The 18,359-nt window shown below is 43.6% G+C and overlaps 1 protein-coding gene across 1 annotated transcript in view; it reads right to left on the bottom strand.

The window, feature by feature from the left end:
• The window catches only part of PDE6C (phosphodiesterase 6C), a 50,826-nt gene that overhangs the window by 21,918 nt on the left and 10,549 nt on the right, over positions 1 to 18,359 (bottom strand). Inside the window, exons 6-13 of the mRNA XM_043926110.1 lie at positions 17,950 to 18,090; positions 17,194 to 17,268; positions 16,139 to 16,203; positions 15,970 to 16,036; positions 10,228 to 10,275; positions 5,417 to 5,566; positions 4,692 to 4,835; positions 3,342 to 3,410 (exon numbers count right to left, since the gene is read on the bottom strand). Coding sequence (XP_043782045.1) covers positions 3,342 to 3,410; positions 4,692 to 4,835; positions 5,417 to 5,566; positions 10,228 to 10,275; positions 15,970 to 16,036; positions 16,139 to 16,203; positions 17,194 to 17,268; positions 17,950 to 18,090 — 759 coding nt within the window. The remainder of the gene's footprint in view (positions 1 to 3,341; positions 3,411 to 4,691; positions 4,836 to 5,416; positions 5,567 to 10,227; positions 10,276 to 15,969; positions 16,037 to 16,138; positions 16,204 to 17,193; positions 17,269 to 17,949; positions 18,091 to 18,359) is intronic.

Raw genomic sequence — 18,359 nt, 5'->3', positions numbered from 1 at the left:
TGATGGAACCCACAGCTGAGATTGAGCATGAGAGGCAGAGAGCACAAGAGACTGAGGGAAGCCACCCTCTCTGTAACTGTATGTGTGTAACACGGCCCCGCCGGCCTCCTGCATCCAGGCTAGCTTGCTCCCTCTGCTCCAGAGAGACCCCTGACCACCTGATCGGGCCACGTCCCGGGTCCCAGTGTGCCAGGCTGCCTTGCGTGGTCTTGCCCCATCTCCCTGCCAGGCCTCACGGGCTGCTCCCCTCTCCACTCGCTGGGGCTCTGGCCATACCAGCTGGCTTTGGTCTCCCTAATGTGCTGTGTCCCCCTACCCTGGCCTGGACTGTGCCGCTTTCCCTTCTCATCTCCAAGCCGCCATCATCACTCTCTGCCCAGCCGCTCCCGCTTCCCCTTCAGGCCTGCACGCCATGGCCTTCATCTCACACTCTATCATCTTCCGTGAGGAGAATCAGGCCCTTGGCCTCCCCAGGGCCCTTGGTGCTCACGCCCTGTGAACCCGTCCATTCAAGGCAGTGCCATTGCTTGTACTTTTTGTCTCTCTAATAAACAAGGGGTTTCTTGAGCCAGGTAGGAACCAGACCACATTATCTTTTGCCCTGGGACTTAACAGTTTCTTGTATCATAGTGCATCTCAATAATTAGTGAATGAATGAAAAAAAAAAAACCTCAATGAAGTGGGATGTTCTCTCTACATCTTCTACGGTCTGGTAAACAGGAGCAGCAGGGCAGCTGTGAGTGACCTGAAAAGTCTCAGGAAGCAGGGGGAAGAAGGGGGACAACTTTCCCCACTTCTTCTGCCCAAGTAGCACTGCTGCTTCCTCAGTCACCAGCACAGGCACACGCACCTGCTGTTACACCTATAAAAGAGGGCCACGCCTTCCCTGAACCAAGAATTAAAGTGCATCCCTGGAGAAAATCATGGTAAGTGAAGATGCATATATATTTATGCCGCTTGGAAATTATGCCAAGATAGTTTCAGAGTACCCCTCTGAAATACATGTTTGTTTCTCAAGTGGGGCTTCCCTGATAGTTCAGCAGGTAAAGAATCCACCTGCAATGCAGGAGACCCCAGATAAATTCCTGGGTTGGGAGGATCTGCTGGAGAAGGGATAGGATACCCACTCCAGTATTCTTTGGGCTTCCCTTGTGGCTCAGCTGGTAAAGAATCTGCCTGCAATGCGGGAGACCTGGTTTTGATCCCTGGGTTGAGAGGATACCCTGGAGAAGGGAAAGGCTACCCAATCCAATATTCTGGCCTGGAGAATTCCATGGACTATATAGTCCATGGGGTCGCAAAGATACATATATATATATATTTATGCCACTTGGAAAGTATGCCAAGATAGTTTCAGAGAATCCCTCTGAAATATGTGTTTGTTTCTTGTTATAGGCAGCAATGATTTAGGATGAGCCTTAGAACATATCTTATATTCAAAATAAGCCATTTTGTTGTAAAGCTATTGATTCTTTGCCCATTTTATTGCTTTTCCATCATAAGGCCCTTCCCTCCTCTAAACAGAGAACTAGAAAATTTCTAACATGTCATGAATATCAATTAAGGCTTTGTTTTACAAAGAAGATGAGTTTTGTCAGCAGAAGGAAAGGTCATCTTCTGGACTACATGTGAGAGGAAAGTGCTCAGAAGTTAAGTCAAAGAGAGTGAGAGAAGGAGGAAGAGCCTCAGGTGACACGAAAATATGCAAGGTGTCAAAACATAGAGGTCAAAGGCCACTGGCTCTGTGCTGGTACAGCCAAGGGCCAGGATGGGAAGACAGAGCTCATAAAAGATGGAGATGGGGAAGGCGAGATATTCAGTTTATCTTAGCTCAGAAAAAAAGAACACAGATCAGAAAGGGGCCGTGGAAAACAGGAAAGGGTAGTTAGGGAAGCAAACAAATGTGACATTACTTCAGTTTCAAAAAGATTGTATTCAAGCCTCTGAAATTCAAAGGTATAGGGGCCTTGGTAAATATCCCAGGCTTTTAGTTGGGATCCCAGAGGGCCACTCTCTAGAAATATAGATTCTACCCGAGTAGCAAGGGCAAACCTAAGACAGACCATCCCTAACAAACTCTAAAGCCAGCTCTTTTACCTGCCAGAAGAAAACTTAACCCTCTGAAGAGAAAGATAACATCACCCAGGGCCCCTCCAAGTTTTTATCCACAATGTCTGGTTCTCAATGAAAAAATTATGAAGTATGCCTTAAAATGATCAAATGACTAAAACTCAAGGCTATGGTTTTTCCAGTAATCATGTATGGATGTGAGAGTTGGACTATAAAGAAAGCTCAGTGCTGAAGAATTGATGGTTTTGAACTGTGGTGTTGGAGAAGACTCTTGAGAGTCCCTTGGACTGCAAGGAGATCCAACCAGTCCATCCTAAAGGAGATCACTCCTGGGTGTTCATTGGAAGGACTGATGTTGAAGCTGAAACTCCAATACTTTGGTCACCTGATGCGAAGAGCTGACTCACTTGAAAAGACCCTGATGCTGGGAAAGATTGAGGGCAGGAGGAGAAGGGGATGACAGAGGATGAGATGGCTGGATGGCATCACCGACTCAATGGACATGAGTCTGAGTAAATTCCGGGAGTTGGTGATGGACAGGGAGGCCTGGCGTGCTGCGGTTCATGGGGTTGCAAAGAGTCGGGCACGACTGAGTGACTGAACTGAAAACTCAAGAGTAAAAATAGACAATAGAACCAGATATATAGGTGATTCAGGTATTGAGAATTTAAAATCACTATGATGAATAAATTTAAGAAGATTGATGAAAAGAGAGAGAAAGTAGATAAAATGACAAAGTTTCAGCATAGAGTTGAAATCTTTAAAAAAAAAAAAAAGTTAAATATACATCCTAGAACTGAACAAGAGAAGCTCTGAAATTAAAAACTTAACCTCATGGGTTTAACAGTTGACTGAAGAAAATTTGGGTGAGTTTAAATAGTAGATACAAAATACAGGATTAGTGACTGGAAGAGAAGTTTTTCAACTAGATATAATAGGGGTGACCCAATGGCAACAATAGGAAAGAAATAATTCCTCCAGGATCCAGAAGAGAAGCTCAAGATGGCAGAAATAATAATGGTGCCTTTAAGGGTCTATCTGTAATTCTGCCATGTCTTCAAGGATGGCCACGGTGTAATCCAAAGCTATTAAAATAAACCAGGCCGTGCTATTCCCTAGAGTCTGTGCCTGAACTCTCTTGTGCAGTGTGGTCTAGATTAGCTGTGATTCTAATTTACCTTTGTGGATTGCACTGTGGGGGACAAAGAGGAAGAAAAGCAGGGAACCATATTTTATTTAAAAGGCATTAAGGATAGAAGTAAAACACTTACCAAAATTGTGACAAGCTGTTTTTCTTCACAGTCTTCAATTACATCTATATTTAACTTCTCTTTAAATTTCTAAAATGTAAAAGCAAAGGAAGTGTGAAATTCCTATAAAGTCGATGTCTATGTGATTACTTTACTCTTAAAATCAGTTAAAATAAAGCATGCTGTAATGAGTTCCATGACAAAGTGCCATACAAAGGTCTATGGCACTTGATTATGTAGAATTTTCTCTAAAAAACAATGTTTCTTATCCTCCAAAATGTAATAGAAGCTGTCTCAAAGAGAGAGAGGGAGGGAGACATTGATAGTTCACACGTAGATGAGAAAAATGAGTGGCTTACATCTGCTTTTCTATTAGTTTATAGCAATTTCTCTGTATTTCCCCAGACATTTTCATCTTCAACATATCGAATTCTCAAATCAAATTTCTTTTACATCTCAAACAACCCAGCAAAAACAAACAAAAACACCCCAGGAAATCTATACCACACATACTCTGAAAGCTAGGGAAATAAAGGAATGGAGATCATGGGTGTGTGATATTTCCCCTTCGTTTGGTGGTGATTAGTACACTTCTAGCAAGTATCTTGGAGAAGGAAATGGCAACCCACTCCAGTGTTCTTGCCCGGAGAATCCCAGGGATGGCGGAGCCTGGTGGGCTGCCATCTATGGGGTCGCACAGAGTCGGACACGACTGAAGCGACTTAGCAGCAGCAGCAAGTATCTACTGGTTCCCCAATCATCCATGATGTTGATTTGGTCATGTTTGTACACTGAAAATTTTAGTGAGTGTGATATGAGGGAAGACTTGAAATGAGCTTGCACAGCTGGGCTTGCAGTCTGGCACTTGTCATCACCATGAGAAGAACATCTATCAGGTAGCTGCTGATCAAGGATGACAGATGCAGAGAGCCAATCAAATGCACAGCTTACAGCCCAACCAAGATCATTTGAAGCCTGGTCAACCCACAAATGCATGAGAAATAGACGCTTATTGTCATATACAGCTGAGAGGCTATGGTTGTTACACAGTATTACATGGCCAACAGCTGACATTTCCCTCCCTGGAAATATTTTTTTCTGTGCTAATATTCCAATCTAGACCTAACTATTTCAGCTCCTACAGAGTTATTTTTAACAAAGAGCTGTTCCAACCAAGCAGCCTGGACATTCAGTAAGGGTCTGTGTACTGTGAACCACCCAAATTCTCCCTGACCCCTCCTTCTCTGAATCACCGTCCTCAGTCCAGGACTAAACTTATTCTCCTTTGTCAGACCTCTGGGTACTTAGGTGAATTCCAGAAGCCATGGTTAAACAGTATCTAATGCCCATAGGACTGAATTCCTCACTTACCAAAATAGACTTGATTTCATCAGGCGTAGCCTTGGTGTGGTTCATGAGCATTTCCTGGGCTATGTCCTTTCTGTTCTCCAGCTTATTCATTTTCTCATAGGTGTCAGTATTTAAAAGAGACCATCCAAGAAACTGTGTGAGAGTCTGAAATTGATAAAACATGATTCAATTCTCTAAAATTAAAGGAAAATTGATTTGGAGGCAACAGTCTGCATGCTTTCCTATCCATCGATCTCTCTTCCCCCATAAAAAAACCCAGCTGTTTTAATCTAAGAAAAAAAAATACTAATAGTCAGCCCCAGACAATAAAATTGGCTAAGCCCTTGTTTTCAAAGTGCTTCAAGCACCATGAATACTTTATTAGAGGAGGGGATGACCAATATCCAATCAGATAAAGCATGACTTGAATCAGAGAGGGCTGGGGGTGACAGCAAGGAGGAGAGGGGGGGGGGAAGGGGGGAGTGGAGAAAAAGAGAGAGAAACCTTTTCCCCAATTTCCTAGTACTGGAAAGAATTTTGATTAAGTCAAACATTCACACTTTGGTAGAAAACAGTGCAGTTTTATGGAAATCAGGAAACAGAAATGACACAATAACAACATATTAACAGCAACCGTGTGTGACTCACGTCTTAATTACCCTTTGGAAACATCTTTCCAGAATAACAATTATGCATCCTCTATTCATGAATTTCATCTCCATCCATTATTTTATAATTGCACTCACCTCAGCGATGTGCTCATCATATTCATCAAAAGGCTTTCCATCCTTCCTGTTGTAAAATGTAGCTACACCCACGATGTCTTCTTTTTTGTTGACAATAGGCAGGGACAAGACATTTTTAATGACCCAACCAGTTTCATCTACAGGTCCTTTCTACAAATAAAAAAGACACAGGTTATTTTTCAACTTTTTATTTTTAAATTACTATATATCCACAGGATGTAGAAAGAGAAATGTACAGAGAAATCCCATGTGCCCTTTACCCAGTTTTCTTCATGGTATCATCTTGTGTCACTAAGGTACACTAGAAAAACCAGGGAATACATATTGGTATGATAAATGGAGCTTATTCAGGTTTAACTAGATTTATATGCATTTGTGCATGTGTGGGGGTGTGGAGGACTGTTTTTATGCAAATTCATCACATATGTAGCTATGTACAACATCCCTGGAACTGAGAGAATTAATCCATCATTACTGGGATCACTTGCGCTACCCCATTATAGCCATACCCTTGCTATCCCCCACTTAGGTTGCCTTCAATTTAGACAAAGAATAATTTGGGGGTGTTAGATGCACAATTCCTATGCTGTGACAGAACATGGCTAGAAGTATACAGTCATAAAAGCACTCTTGTACATTTGACTAAGTATCCTAGAACCAAATGTCTGTATTATAACAACCCTACCCTCTTCTCTTTGATCCCCTTCCCAGCCCTAGGATGGGAAGCATTTACCTCTATTACCTCAGTGTTCCCTGTTCACTTTTTCTGTCCTCCAATACCTATCTAGCTAATTCCTTAAATTCTGTTGAAACAGCTAATGTGGTTTCTGTTTTCCTGACTGATCCACCAAGATCATCCTTTGTTCTGTAGTGTGGTTCCATTTAGTAAACGTCTGTCAAGTCCCGTGATGTTTCAGGACCTGGGTTAGCTGCTGAGGTGCAGAGAAGAAGAAGTCACAGTTGCCAACCTCGAGATAACAGTTTGGTAGGGGATGCACACACACAGAAGTTCAGGAGTGCTGCTCAAAGTGTCGGCCAAGAATCAAGGGCAACAGACTTTTCTTTTTTAGCCTGTTTCATAAATCTCCTGGAGCATGTCTTAAATAAGCTCCCCAGGTGATCCTGAAGTCCTCCAAAATCTGAAAACCATCGTGTGGCACCTGCACAGTACGCAACAAGGCAAAGACAGCCAAGTCCCCAACACACCACACTGCTCCTTCTTCTGCCTGCTCTCAGCTTCTTTACTCATCCTCGGAGATGCAGGTTAAGTCTCGCCTCTCCCAGAAAGGCTTCTCTAGCTTTTCACCCACGTGGAACTTTCCTTTTTCAGAATTCCATCAGCACCTGTAGCCTGGATCATACAATGTAGGTACTTTCCAAATGCTTTGAACTGTTGGTTTTTGTCTCTGAGGCTGTTTTCTAATCTTACCAAACAGCAGTTTCATAAACTGTTGAATTTTACCTAAGTAATGGGACAGTGCTAGGCATATAAGGGATGCTCAACAAACAACTGCTTATTAGTTGAAGAGCTCCTCTTATACTTGGAATGAAAAGCAAAGAAACCAAGCCTCAATTGATGCTTCCTAATGGTCGAAGTTCTGGGGGAAAAAAGTAGTGCACTGTCATTCTCAAAGTCCTAAGTTTTGGAAAATACTATGAAACATTTATATACTTATACCTTCACATGGATGAGAGACAAAATCAATAACAGAGAGTATTACCTGTGTACAAAATAACCTCACAACCATAAGCACCTGGGTGTACATATATTTTGAAAAGCTTCCAAAATAAGCTTTACTGACTGCCTCTGTTTTTCAGTACTTATTCATTACCTGTTCACGTTCATGTGTTTTGCTATTAAGTTAGAGCTTGTTCACAGAAAAGTGATTGGAGGAACTTAACACTTGAGAAAAGTAGGACAAAAACTTAAGACTGAGAAAATTCTATGTACTTTTTCTTCTATGAATTGGGATCACTTTAATTGATGTTAAAGGAAGAAGCCCCTACTTCACTTCAAGGAACACCTCAAAGATGTCTACTTGCCAATGCCTGGAATCTGTGAACAAGTTACTTTATGTGGAAGGAGTATTAAACTAGCAGATGGAATTAAGGTTATTAGTCAGCTGATCTTAAAACAGGGAAATTATCCTGGATTTTCCAGGATACAAAATGGACACAATGTAATCACAAGGATCCTTACAAGTAGAAAAGAGAGTCAGGGTCAAAAATCAGAGAAGGACATATGACAGTAGTGGCAAGCAAGGTCAGGGCAATGCGATGCTGGTTTTAAAGGTGGAAGGACACCACGGGGCCAAGACTGCCTCTGCTGCTAAGTCCCTTCAGTCGTGTCCGACTCTGTGCGACCCCATAGACAGCAGCCCACCAGGCTCCTCCGTCTACGGAACTCTCCAGGCAAGAATATTGCAGTGGGTTGCCATTTCCTTCTCCAAGGCTGCCTCTAGCAGCTGGGAAAGACAAGGAGGCAGGTTCTCCCCCGCATCCTTAGAAAGGAAGTCATTCCTGACAATACCTTGAATTTTGCCCAGTGTGACCCATATTAGACCTCTGACTCCAGAACTGTAAGATAACTCAGTTGCGTCACTTTAAGTCACTGAGCAGTCATTGTTATGGCAGCAACAGGTATTAACCTCATGCCACCAACGAACATAGTTTGAGAACCACTGCATTTGCAGGTTTGCTCTGACCATAGTTCACTCTGAATCATTGGTTTTTCCATTACACTTCTCAGGTGCAAGAGGGACCACTGAGAATGGAGGTGGGTGTGAGCAGATGGAGAGAGAAGGGGAGGCCGGGCTGGGTGGAGGCTTGGGGAGGAGGGGCACCCTATCCTGAGTCTGCCCTTTGGGATGATCCAAAAATGGGGAAATGGAGAGGGAGGTTGAGAGCCCTCCAAGATGTAGTTCTGATCCCAGTCCAAGGACAGAGGGATGGATGGAGGGCTGGGCGGGGGTGTCTTAGGCCACAGTGCAGTTCTGAAAGAGTTTGCAGGGCTGAAGGGGATTCCTAGGACCCATGGTGCTGGTCGGAGAACTCTGGTGTCTCCCAGAACTGGCCTGTGTTAGTATCCCAGGGCCTGGAAGTGGAGCCTCCGGCCTAACAGTGGATTTCTGAGCCCAGCAGCCATTGGACGGTCATCCTTCCCACAGTCAAAGGCCTGAGATGTTTCTTGTGGAAGCTGGGAAATTCCTATGGGCTGGAGGTTTACCCCAGGTGAGTGCCCAACTTCCTCTGAACCATCCAAGCCCTTGCATGGCTGCTCCCATGGAAGCCACATGAGGCCCACCAGAAAGCACAGGCCCTCAAACCTCAGAGTGCAGCTTGGTTCTTCTGGGCCAGCTCCTGCCCTCCCTGTCCAGACAAAGACTGCTTAAGGTTCAGGTGCCTTACAGAGTCCATGTCCCCTTCTTCCTGCCTGTGCACCCTTTCCTGGCATGCAATTACCATAAGAGGGGCCAGGGGTGGGCACGGTGTGGTCACACTCAGGCCTTCAACTACAAGGAGGAAGGAGCTGGAACAAGGGCTCTGATGGTTCAGAGGAGGCTGGGCACTCACCTAGGGTAAACCTCCAGCCCATAGGAATTTCCCAGCTTCCACAAGAAACATCAGTGGAGTGCCTGTAAAAACACACTTCTCAGGCCTCTGATTGTGGGAAGGATAATCGTCCAATGGCTGCTGGGCTCAGAAATCCACTGTTAGGCCGGAGACTCCATTTCTGGCCCTGGGATGCTAACACAGGCCAGTTCCTGGGAGGCGCCAGACTCCTCCAACCAGCACCATGGGTCCTAGGAATCCTCTTCGGCCCTGTTAACTCTTTCACAGCTGCATGGTGGCCTGCGTACGGTGTCTGTGTGTTTCCATGTCATCAAGCAAAAGAACGAGTGGGGAGAACAGAGGGAAACCTGCCCTGAAACTGAGCAAGTGGCCGCAGGTTCTTCTGGCCTAGACACTTCTGCTGCTGAGGAAACACCCCTCACCCTCTGCCCTCCACCCCAGGCCACCTTCACCCTGGTGTGGGCAGAGAGGGGGCTCTGTGGGCATGTCTGTGTAGATAGGAAGGCAGCCGCTAGTGGTCCCCACTGGGAAGGCTGTCTCTATTCCTGACTAGACAGGTCTCCAATCAGACACGCTTGTTAAAACAGGACACAGAACAGCAGGGGCTAAAAGACAGAATAGGAGAGGCTGCAGGGCCAAAAGCCAGGTTGTCCCAATGGTCAGGTGGGGAGGGGGTGAGAGAGGGGACAGGTAGGGATGGGCATCTCTGGATGCTGAAGGAGGAAAAATTAAAACCAAGAGTCTGATAGCATGGGGAGCCCCCAAGAACCCAACAGGAAGCTTCTTTTCCCCCTAACAGCCGTGATAAGCCGCTGGAAAGGGTCTAAGAAACCTGTGGAAGGCTGAATCCAGGTGGTACGATGTTTTCAGCCAATCACTCAGGCAGAGACCATTGACTGAGCGCCTGTGTTGTGCCCAGACTGTTTTAGGCACGAGATGACCAGGGATGGGAGAGAACCGAGACGTGACATTCCCCCCACCCCAGCCCCCCGCCAATGCCAGAGTGACAAACACCCTACCTGCTTCTCTCATCCCCCTTTCTCTTCTCCCCCTTCTTCTTTTTCACCTGAGGAATGGGCTACGTGGTGGCCAGCCAGGGTGAGCAGGACATAAGCCCTGTGCGTGCTTCTTGGTCCCCCCTGAGCACCAGGCAGACTCTGGGGCGGGGGTGGGGGGCAGGGCCACCCCAGCTCCCTGCACTGACGGGGGTGGGGAGAGGCGCAGCAAAGGGCGGTTACCTGAAACGTGAAGTATTCATCGGCCGGGGCGTTCAGCATGTTGCAGATCTGGAAAGCAAACAGAGCCATTAAACCCAGACCAGAAGGAGAAAGGACGTGGGAGCAAGAGATTCCTCCCTAGGCCTCCAGCGCTCGCAAGCACATTATTCACTCTGGGCCTGGCGAGACTAAGTGAGCTAACAACACACTGAAGTTGAGACAGATGGGCACCGGCCCTTAACCAGAGTGCTTACGTCTGAGAAAACGTCTCCTCCAGCAACAGGATACAGAGAAACTCTAAGGGACTAAAAATAACTGCATGCACACCCAGATGGGGCAAAATGTAAACAATAAGATACAAAAAAACGTCACAAACCAGTGGCCATTTCTGAGGTGTGGGGAGCAAAAGCACTGACCTGGGCATACAGCACAACCAAGGGGGCATGCGGACCCGCTGGCCCACCCCACCAACCTGCCCCCAACCTCTCCCCAGTTAAGGCACCAGCTCGCCCCACCCAGGGAGCAACCTGTTTCTTGTTTTTGCTCCCTCCTGCCCGCAGTAAGAGTGCCAATAAAGCCTTGCCTGAAGTCCTCCTCTGGCCTCTGACCAACTGCGATTGATTAAAGAGCCGGAGGACCTGGGTGGGTAACCCTTGGCTCCTCTTCTACTAAGTAAGCCATTGGATGATGTTTAGCCCCATCTCTGACCCTCCCTACTCTTTCTGCCTCTAAGGAATCTACTTCCAAATTCAAAGCGACTAGCTGTTCAGACCAAGGAGAGGAGGAAGCTAAGCAGAAAGGCCTGGCAGGTGTGGCAGCAATTCTGGGAAGACTCTATTTTCTTTCCTTTTTTTTTTTTTCTTTTCTGATGTGGGATCCAGGTTGGAAGGTGGTGGTTAAGGGCTGGAGGAAAAAACCAGACAGCCTTTTAGGTACACCAGAGTAAATATTCACTATGAGACATGGCTTTAAGTACTAAATTCAGAGACGATTGCTCATATCCATAAGGACAAGGAGTCATTCCATTTTTGTTCATTTTGAATTATTCTTCTATCAGGTCAGACCCACAAATGGGTCTTAATAAAACACAGCATCTTTCTTCTCACCAAAATTAAATTAGATACTTTAAATCATAGCATTTTAAAGTTAGAAGGCACTTTAATAATTGTTGAAGCTTTTCTTTCCAAAGGTGGGAAACAGAAGCCCAAAGAGGTTAAGTGATTTTTTTTAATGGGATAACAGGAGAACTGAGCTTTCCAGTGAGGGTGCTGTTGGAATTACCTCTCCTGGTGTTGGGGGTGGGGAGCCCTAATTTGTATCATTCACCAATTTCCATGTTGTAAATACACCCACCATGGGAGGTTTCAAACTGACCTGGGATTAACAGGTTGCTCACCAAATTCCTGAAAATGGAAAGTAGGAGCCAGCTTCTCCATCTATGGTACTAACTCTACCGGCCCCTCTGCCTAAGGGAAGTAAGTGCTGTCTGGGAGTGACTGAGCCATGTCAACCATTTTTCCCCCTTACTCTTAAAAAGCTAATGTGCTGTGCTTAGTCACTCAGTCATGTCCAACTCTGCGACTCCATGGACTGTAGTCCTCCAACCTCTTCTGTCCATAGAATCTTCCAGGCAAGAATACTAGGCTGTCATTTCCTTCTCCAGGGAACCTTCCCGACCCAAGGACTGAACCTTCATCTCCTGTGTCTCCTGCATTGCAGGAGGATTCTTTACCCGACGACTCTTGCAAAGCAAATGTGACCATCTTTCAAAGCTTTTGTTAGTATATCAGCCTAAGAATTTGAGGAATCACTATCCATTAATTTTATGATCCAATCTGAATAAAAAACATGAATTGATTGGCTGAGCATCCTTCAGGTGTGTGTCAAAGAGACAAAAAGCAGCTTAATTCTCTTTTCTGAGCTTACCATCAGCAGTATCTATTTTGGTCCAGGCTTTTCGGCCTTTAGAGAATATCTATAGATGGATCAAGGCCCTTGAGGCCAAGCTTTTTTTTAACTCAGTATTCAAACATTCAAAAATCTTCTCTACCCTCCCCATTTCTCTAAGTTTACAGATCATTTTGATTCTAGCTTGGTTTGATCCTGCATTTCTTGCTTTAATTCTACAAATGTTAATTCTAGAAACTAATTTTCATTTTCTAATGTTTTTAACTCTAAAAAGTCACTCAAATGAAGTCTAATGTTTCTCATTCAGAGCTGGGATTTACTGGTTTAATGAGACCTCTGGGCACGTGTTCCCTAAATTCAGCGAGGTCCAACAGACGGGCCTCTGGGACAGCTCATCCAAAAGCCTGCCTTTATTACACGGGGTTTGTGAAAAAATATCAAAGGAAAAGTTTGAAAAGCTAAATGGGAAAGTTTCAAGCAATTTGGAGGAACATCATAATTACAATTAAAACTCCAGATCATTTTTATTTTATTATCCAGAAAATAGAATTGAAAGATTTTTCAGTATTTCATTTTTTAAATAAGTCAATAATCTCATTTTACAGATGATGATGTTAAGACCCAGACAGGTCAAGGGATTTGCCCAAGGTCAAGGATTTGCCATGGGATTTGCCCAAAGCAGGACTGAGTCATGGCATTCAGGGATCCTGAGTCATGGCTGTTTGCTCTCTTTACTAGAACCCACCAGCATATCACAGGAGGCCCTCAGGAATAGCACTGCTCTGGCTGGGTCTGCTGAAATGTTTGATATCATCCTCTAGATCAGTGCTTCTCAGTCAGGGGTATATTATCCTCCTGAGGACATTTAGCAACTTCTGAGACGTCTGGATTCTCACAAGTAGAGTGGTGCTTCTAGCATCTAACGGGTAGAGGGCAGGGAGGCTGCTAAAAACCCTACAATGCAGAGGACAGCTCCTCACTACAAAGAACTAGCCCACAATGTCAGTAGAGTCCACAAGTTTGAGAAATCCTGTTCTATACATAGAAATTATACTTTTAACAGATCCTGCCTTTTGAAATATATAGTACAGGGCGACATCTGGGAGTGAAAGGGAAGACTTAAAAACTCACAAGGACAGCAGTGTAAAGGGAGGTTGTCCCATACAAACTAGGATGTATGTTCACTCCAATTCTGGAGTCTCCCAAAATGGCTCAAGGTCAGTTCTCTGAAAATCATTTTGGGAATGCTAACTTGTCTAATGAGGGACTTGATGAGAAATGCCTTACACTAGATTTACTCCATTTTGCCGTCAGTCTTGGGCTGCCAGCAGAAAGGATAATATCAGGGGTGGGGCCGAGGGCAGGAGCTGAGAGGTGAAAGGGAGCAGGAAAGCAAATGCAGTGAATCTGTGATAGAAACAAAATCTGGAGGGAAAAATCCTCCGCAGCTTTGGGAATCGATTCTGGCAAGTTGGTTACATGGCAAACTGATGATTTGGCAAAGGAACCATTCAATGAATTGATTTTTGGTGCATTAGTTTCCTGCAAATTGATTTTTGGACAATAAAATCTTTACCTGGGAAACATCTAGGAGAGAAGAGATGTTTAAAAAGTGGGGCAAAATAAAAGTGCCATTTGCAGCAACATGGATGGACCAGGAAATTATAATACTAAGTGAAATAAGAGAGAGAAAGACAAATATCATATGATACTGCTGATATGTGGAATCTAAATGGTACAAATGAACTTATTTACAAAATAGAAAGAGAGTCACAGATGTAGAACACAAACTTATGGTTACAGGGTGGAGGTAAATTGATGGGTTGGGATTAACATATACACTCTACGATGTATAAAATAGGGCTTTCTGGGTGGCACTGTGGTAAAGAATGCCTACTAATGCAGGAATTGCAAGAGATATGGGTCCCATCCCTGGATTGGGAAGATCCCCTGGAGGAGGGATGGCAACCCATCCTAGTATTCTTGCCTGGAAAATTCCATGGACAGAGGAGCCTGGCTGGCTACAGTCTATGGGATGGCAAAGAGTCAGACACGACACAGCAACTGAGCACACATACATAAAACAGGTAACAGGGACCCTCTATATAGCACAGAGAATGCTACTCAAGTACTCTGTAATGACCTATATGGGAAAAGAATCCAAAAAAGAATGGATGTATGTACAAGTATAACTGATTCATTTTGCTGTCTGGCAGAGACATTGTAAATCAATTATACGCCAATAAAAAAAATTTTAAGTGGTGCATAAATTCCTTTAAACCAGCTGTGGCAACTTTGGGAGTACCAAACTTGATAAAAACCCTAAATGGAGTTTGATAGATGGGCTGCCAGGAAACCAAAGGACAGAGGCCAAGGGCCAAGCTACTTGGCTATTTCAGTGAGGCTGAAAAATTGTGGTATCTGTGGATTCAGTTAGGAATGAATTGGAATAGTTTGGTCAATACCACCAGGTCAGGAATGACATTTAAAAATATTTCAATTATATAATAAAAAAAAGGGAATTCCCTGGAGGTCCAGTGATTAGGACTCCACACTTTCACTGTTTTGGATCAGGTTCAGTTTATGGTCAGGAACTAAGATCCAGGCAAGCTGTGTGGTTTGGCAAAAAAAAAAAAATTTCAATTATTTCGTAACATTTGTTAGTATATATCGCTGTTTACTCTTAAAAGACATAAGACTGTCTCTCCTTTTTCTTTTCTTCCCCTTTGAATGTCTCTACACTAAGAGATCATGTCACTTGGTGAGGCCACTTTGTCCTGTAACCAACTAAGCCCAGAGTTAGGCATCCTCCCTGAAACCCTAGGGTAAAGTATCACTACATAGAAAGATTACCTTGCAGTCACAACAGAATTTTCCTTACTCTGTCACCATTCCGAATCCAGAAATATTCACACTAAGCAGAGGCAAATTTGTGACAGTAAAAAAAAAAAAACATTAAACAATCTAAATTTTGTTTTACTTCCCCTGTGAGCCCTGAGTCACTGTAATTCACATGCTCATTTACTAAATAATGAAGATGCATGAACACAATGACAACACTAAAGAAAAAACAACTATGCAAATACATGCTATAAAAATATTTTTTTGGAAACTTGAGTTTGAAGGGAGAAAAGGAAAGATGCCAACATAAAGAAATGTAAAAAACAGGGAACATTCTTGCAGGGAGGTATCTTGAGGCCAAAAAAAATGACACAGATGGTGGAGAAGCCCAACTAGGGAGAGAAGTCAGCCATGAAAAGGAAGGAGAGTATGGTTAAGGTCAAGTGGGAAAGCTACTGGTCCGTGGGCCTTAAGGCCTATGGGACCCACCAGAGACCTCTTGTTTGTTGTCTTCCTACCCCTGACCTTTCTCAGCCAAACCTGGCCTACCCTCCCACCACACCCCCGCCCCACATGAGAGACTAGGGCAAAAATCTTCACTTCCACTATCAATTCAATGCATTTTGCATTGCAATCAATGGCAAAGTCTTTTCCTTATATATTTTTTCTTTTTGTCAGTAATTTTCCGAGTTTCAAAAGTCGTGACCAAGGGGAACTATATTTAAGGTCAAATTAAACCCAGCACGAATCATAGTCATGAACTACCAGGATGTCTGAAATTTGTGTGGCTGCAGAATAAGAGACTGGGAGATGGATCTGTCTTTCTTGTGGAGTCAAGGAGTTTCTAGTTCACATACATTCCGACTGCCAAGATTCTTCTTTCCTGTGTCCTGTGCCAAAGCAGCCATCTCACCCCTACCTGGTGCATTCTTGCCTTCACAATTGTTCCTATCTCTTAGCTAATGAGAGTTTCATCCAATATTATTTAAGATTCAAATTTGTTCAATAACTTACAAATCCATTTTCAGCAACGTATGTTGGCAACCCACTAACGAGGGTCCAGTGGTCCGTGGGAGGTGTCCTTGAGGAAGATGAGAAGAAAAAAATCATTGCTATGCAAAGAAATGCACTGGATACAAATATAAAAGGGCAACTCCCGCAGCTGCTTCATGGCAATACTCACGGAATGACTTTGATCTCTTCTTTTCCATGTAAAATGTAATCGATGATTTTATAAAAGATGACTTCCTAAGAGGAAAGAGAGAGAATATGAGAAAAATCTCACCTCCCAGAGAAAACATTTTTCCTTAATGAACTTTTATTTTGAGACTTAAATATTTTATTTGCCAATCACATTTCTTCACATAACGTAAATTACCAAACTACTCATGTCCTAATTTACAAGCTTGTGATAAAACTAGAAATATCATTGGCCACTTATCATATGAACAAGACTGCGGAACTAATCTTAGAAAGTTGAATACACCCTAATAACTTCTAGGAGAATCTTCGGTTTTCTTTTCATTTCTATTGTCCAGACATATCTGACTGCTTACTTCCATAGAACAAATCATGGAATTTCTCAACCTCAGTCAATGTTTTCCCTACCCAGCTGTACAGTGCACTTACCCCTTCCAGCACTCTGAATGGGTGCCTAAGAAGCAGGATTCGGTGAATACGTTGTCAAAGCTGGAAGGGACTTGAGAACTAGTCTCTCTGCTTCTGTGGGCAAATGAAGAACCAAATTCCATCCCCTGCCTTCCCTTTCCTGTATGCTGGGGATACGGTGGTGGAACAAGCTTCCTATGAAACTTCCTATGAAACCTATCAAGGGGGAAAGTAAATCTAAGCCAACCTTTGCCTGGAGATCCCAGTCCAGAATGTCAGAAGAAGGGCCTGGGCAGAGTGTGTTTTAAAAACTATGCAGGAGGCTCTAATGCTCCCTCCTTATGAAGAAGCACTGATCCACCAAACCCTAGCTTCACAGAAAAGACAACTGAGAAGTTAAACGAGTGAAGACAAGGGCAACCCGGCTGGTTTGGGGCAGAGCTGAAACTTGAACCTCAAACTCCTTGTCCAATGCTTTCTACTTCTCCAAGGTCCTCCAGGAAGTCCCAGGACTAGAGCCCAGTCCTTCTTGGGCCAACGCTCTTTCCTTTACACACAGCCTCCTCTGGTTTTAGCTCCTGGTAGCTAAAACCAGGCACAGATATCATCAGCAAAGATGTCTGCACTCACTCTGCCATCTGGCGTCTTTGGCCCTTTGTAAGGCTCGACTTCTCCAAGCTTGACTGGCCACTCATCATAGAATTCCTGGAGGCAAATATATTTAAACACTATTAAGCAAACTGTCCTGTTACCTACCATATCTTACATGAGTGCCATTGGTTTGCATATTTTATGTTAATTTATAATTCTGGAATTTTAAAGCTCTTTTTCAGTAATGCTGTTTATGAACTTGTGACTGTAAACAAGCCAATCTTTTTAATCTGTAAAACGGAGACAATAACAAAATGCATATTACAGAGTCATTATGTGGATTAAATGAATATTACAGAGCACCTACCCTGACACATAGAAGGAGGGAGGGCAAGAGGAAGGAAAAGAACATGTATGGGAACTCTGCTCTTCCCACTCATTTTTTTCTATAAACCTAAAAATACTCTAAAAGAATATGGTCTATTAATTAATTTTTTAAAAAGAAAAAAGACTTGTTGAAGACACATATAGCTAGGAAGTGGAAAAACCAAGTCTAGATATTTTTTACTCCAAAAAGTACACTTTCCCTTCTTCTTTTCCATGTAAACTGTAACTGATGATTTTTAAGTTGACTTTATATAAAAGATGAAAGTACCATACTTTCTTGGCACTGATTCTTATGATCTATCATGACTGGTAGTTCACATAGTGTAGCCATTTTCTAATGGATTGCATTTCATGTGATGTGCATCTTATAGGTGGTGGTAGGGGAGACAAAATGTACGGAAGAGTGACCTTCTCCTTGGTCATGTCCAGCAGCCCAATGGAGTATCGTTCGCAGTTCAGGTATGTTCTAACAGTGTAGAGCGCTTTGTGAAACTGTCGCTCAACATCTGTGAGCTCTTCAAATATTTTGTTGGCTGACCACATAAGAATCTGAAAGTAGGTATTACAAAGAAAACAATCAGAACAAAATACAGCATGAAGAGGAGCATTAGTCAGAAGAAAACGGGGTGCATCAAATAAAAGGAACACGTGTCAGCACACAATGCAATTCCATTTTTGCATATGTACGTGTCTAACGAACTACTGAGAGTCTCAGAGTGGGATGATGAGCAGACCTTTTGCAAAGCCATGTGTTTTTGAAAGCCATGACTGATCCCCATGTCCAAAATGTTTTGGCTCCAAAGAGCAAGTAATCTAAC

Source organism: Cervus elaphus, chromosome 15 (assembly GCF_910594005.1).
Source record: "Cervus elaphus chromosome 15, mCerEla1.1, whole genome shotgun sequence".
NCBI classification, from domain to species: domain Eukaryota; kingdom Metazoa; phylum Chordata; class Mammalia; order Artiodactyla; family Cervidae; genus Cervus; species Cervus elaphus.
This window is presented reverse-complemented; position numbering and strand designations above follow the sequence as displayed.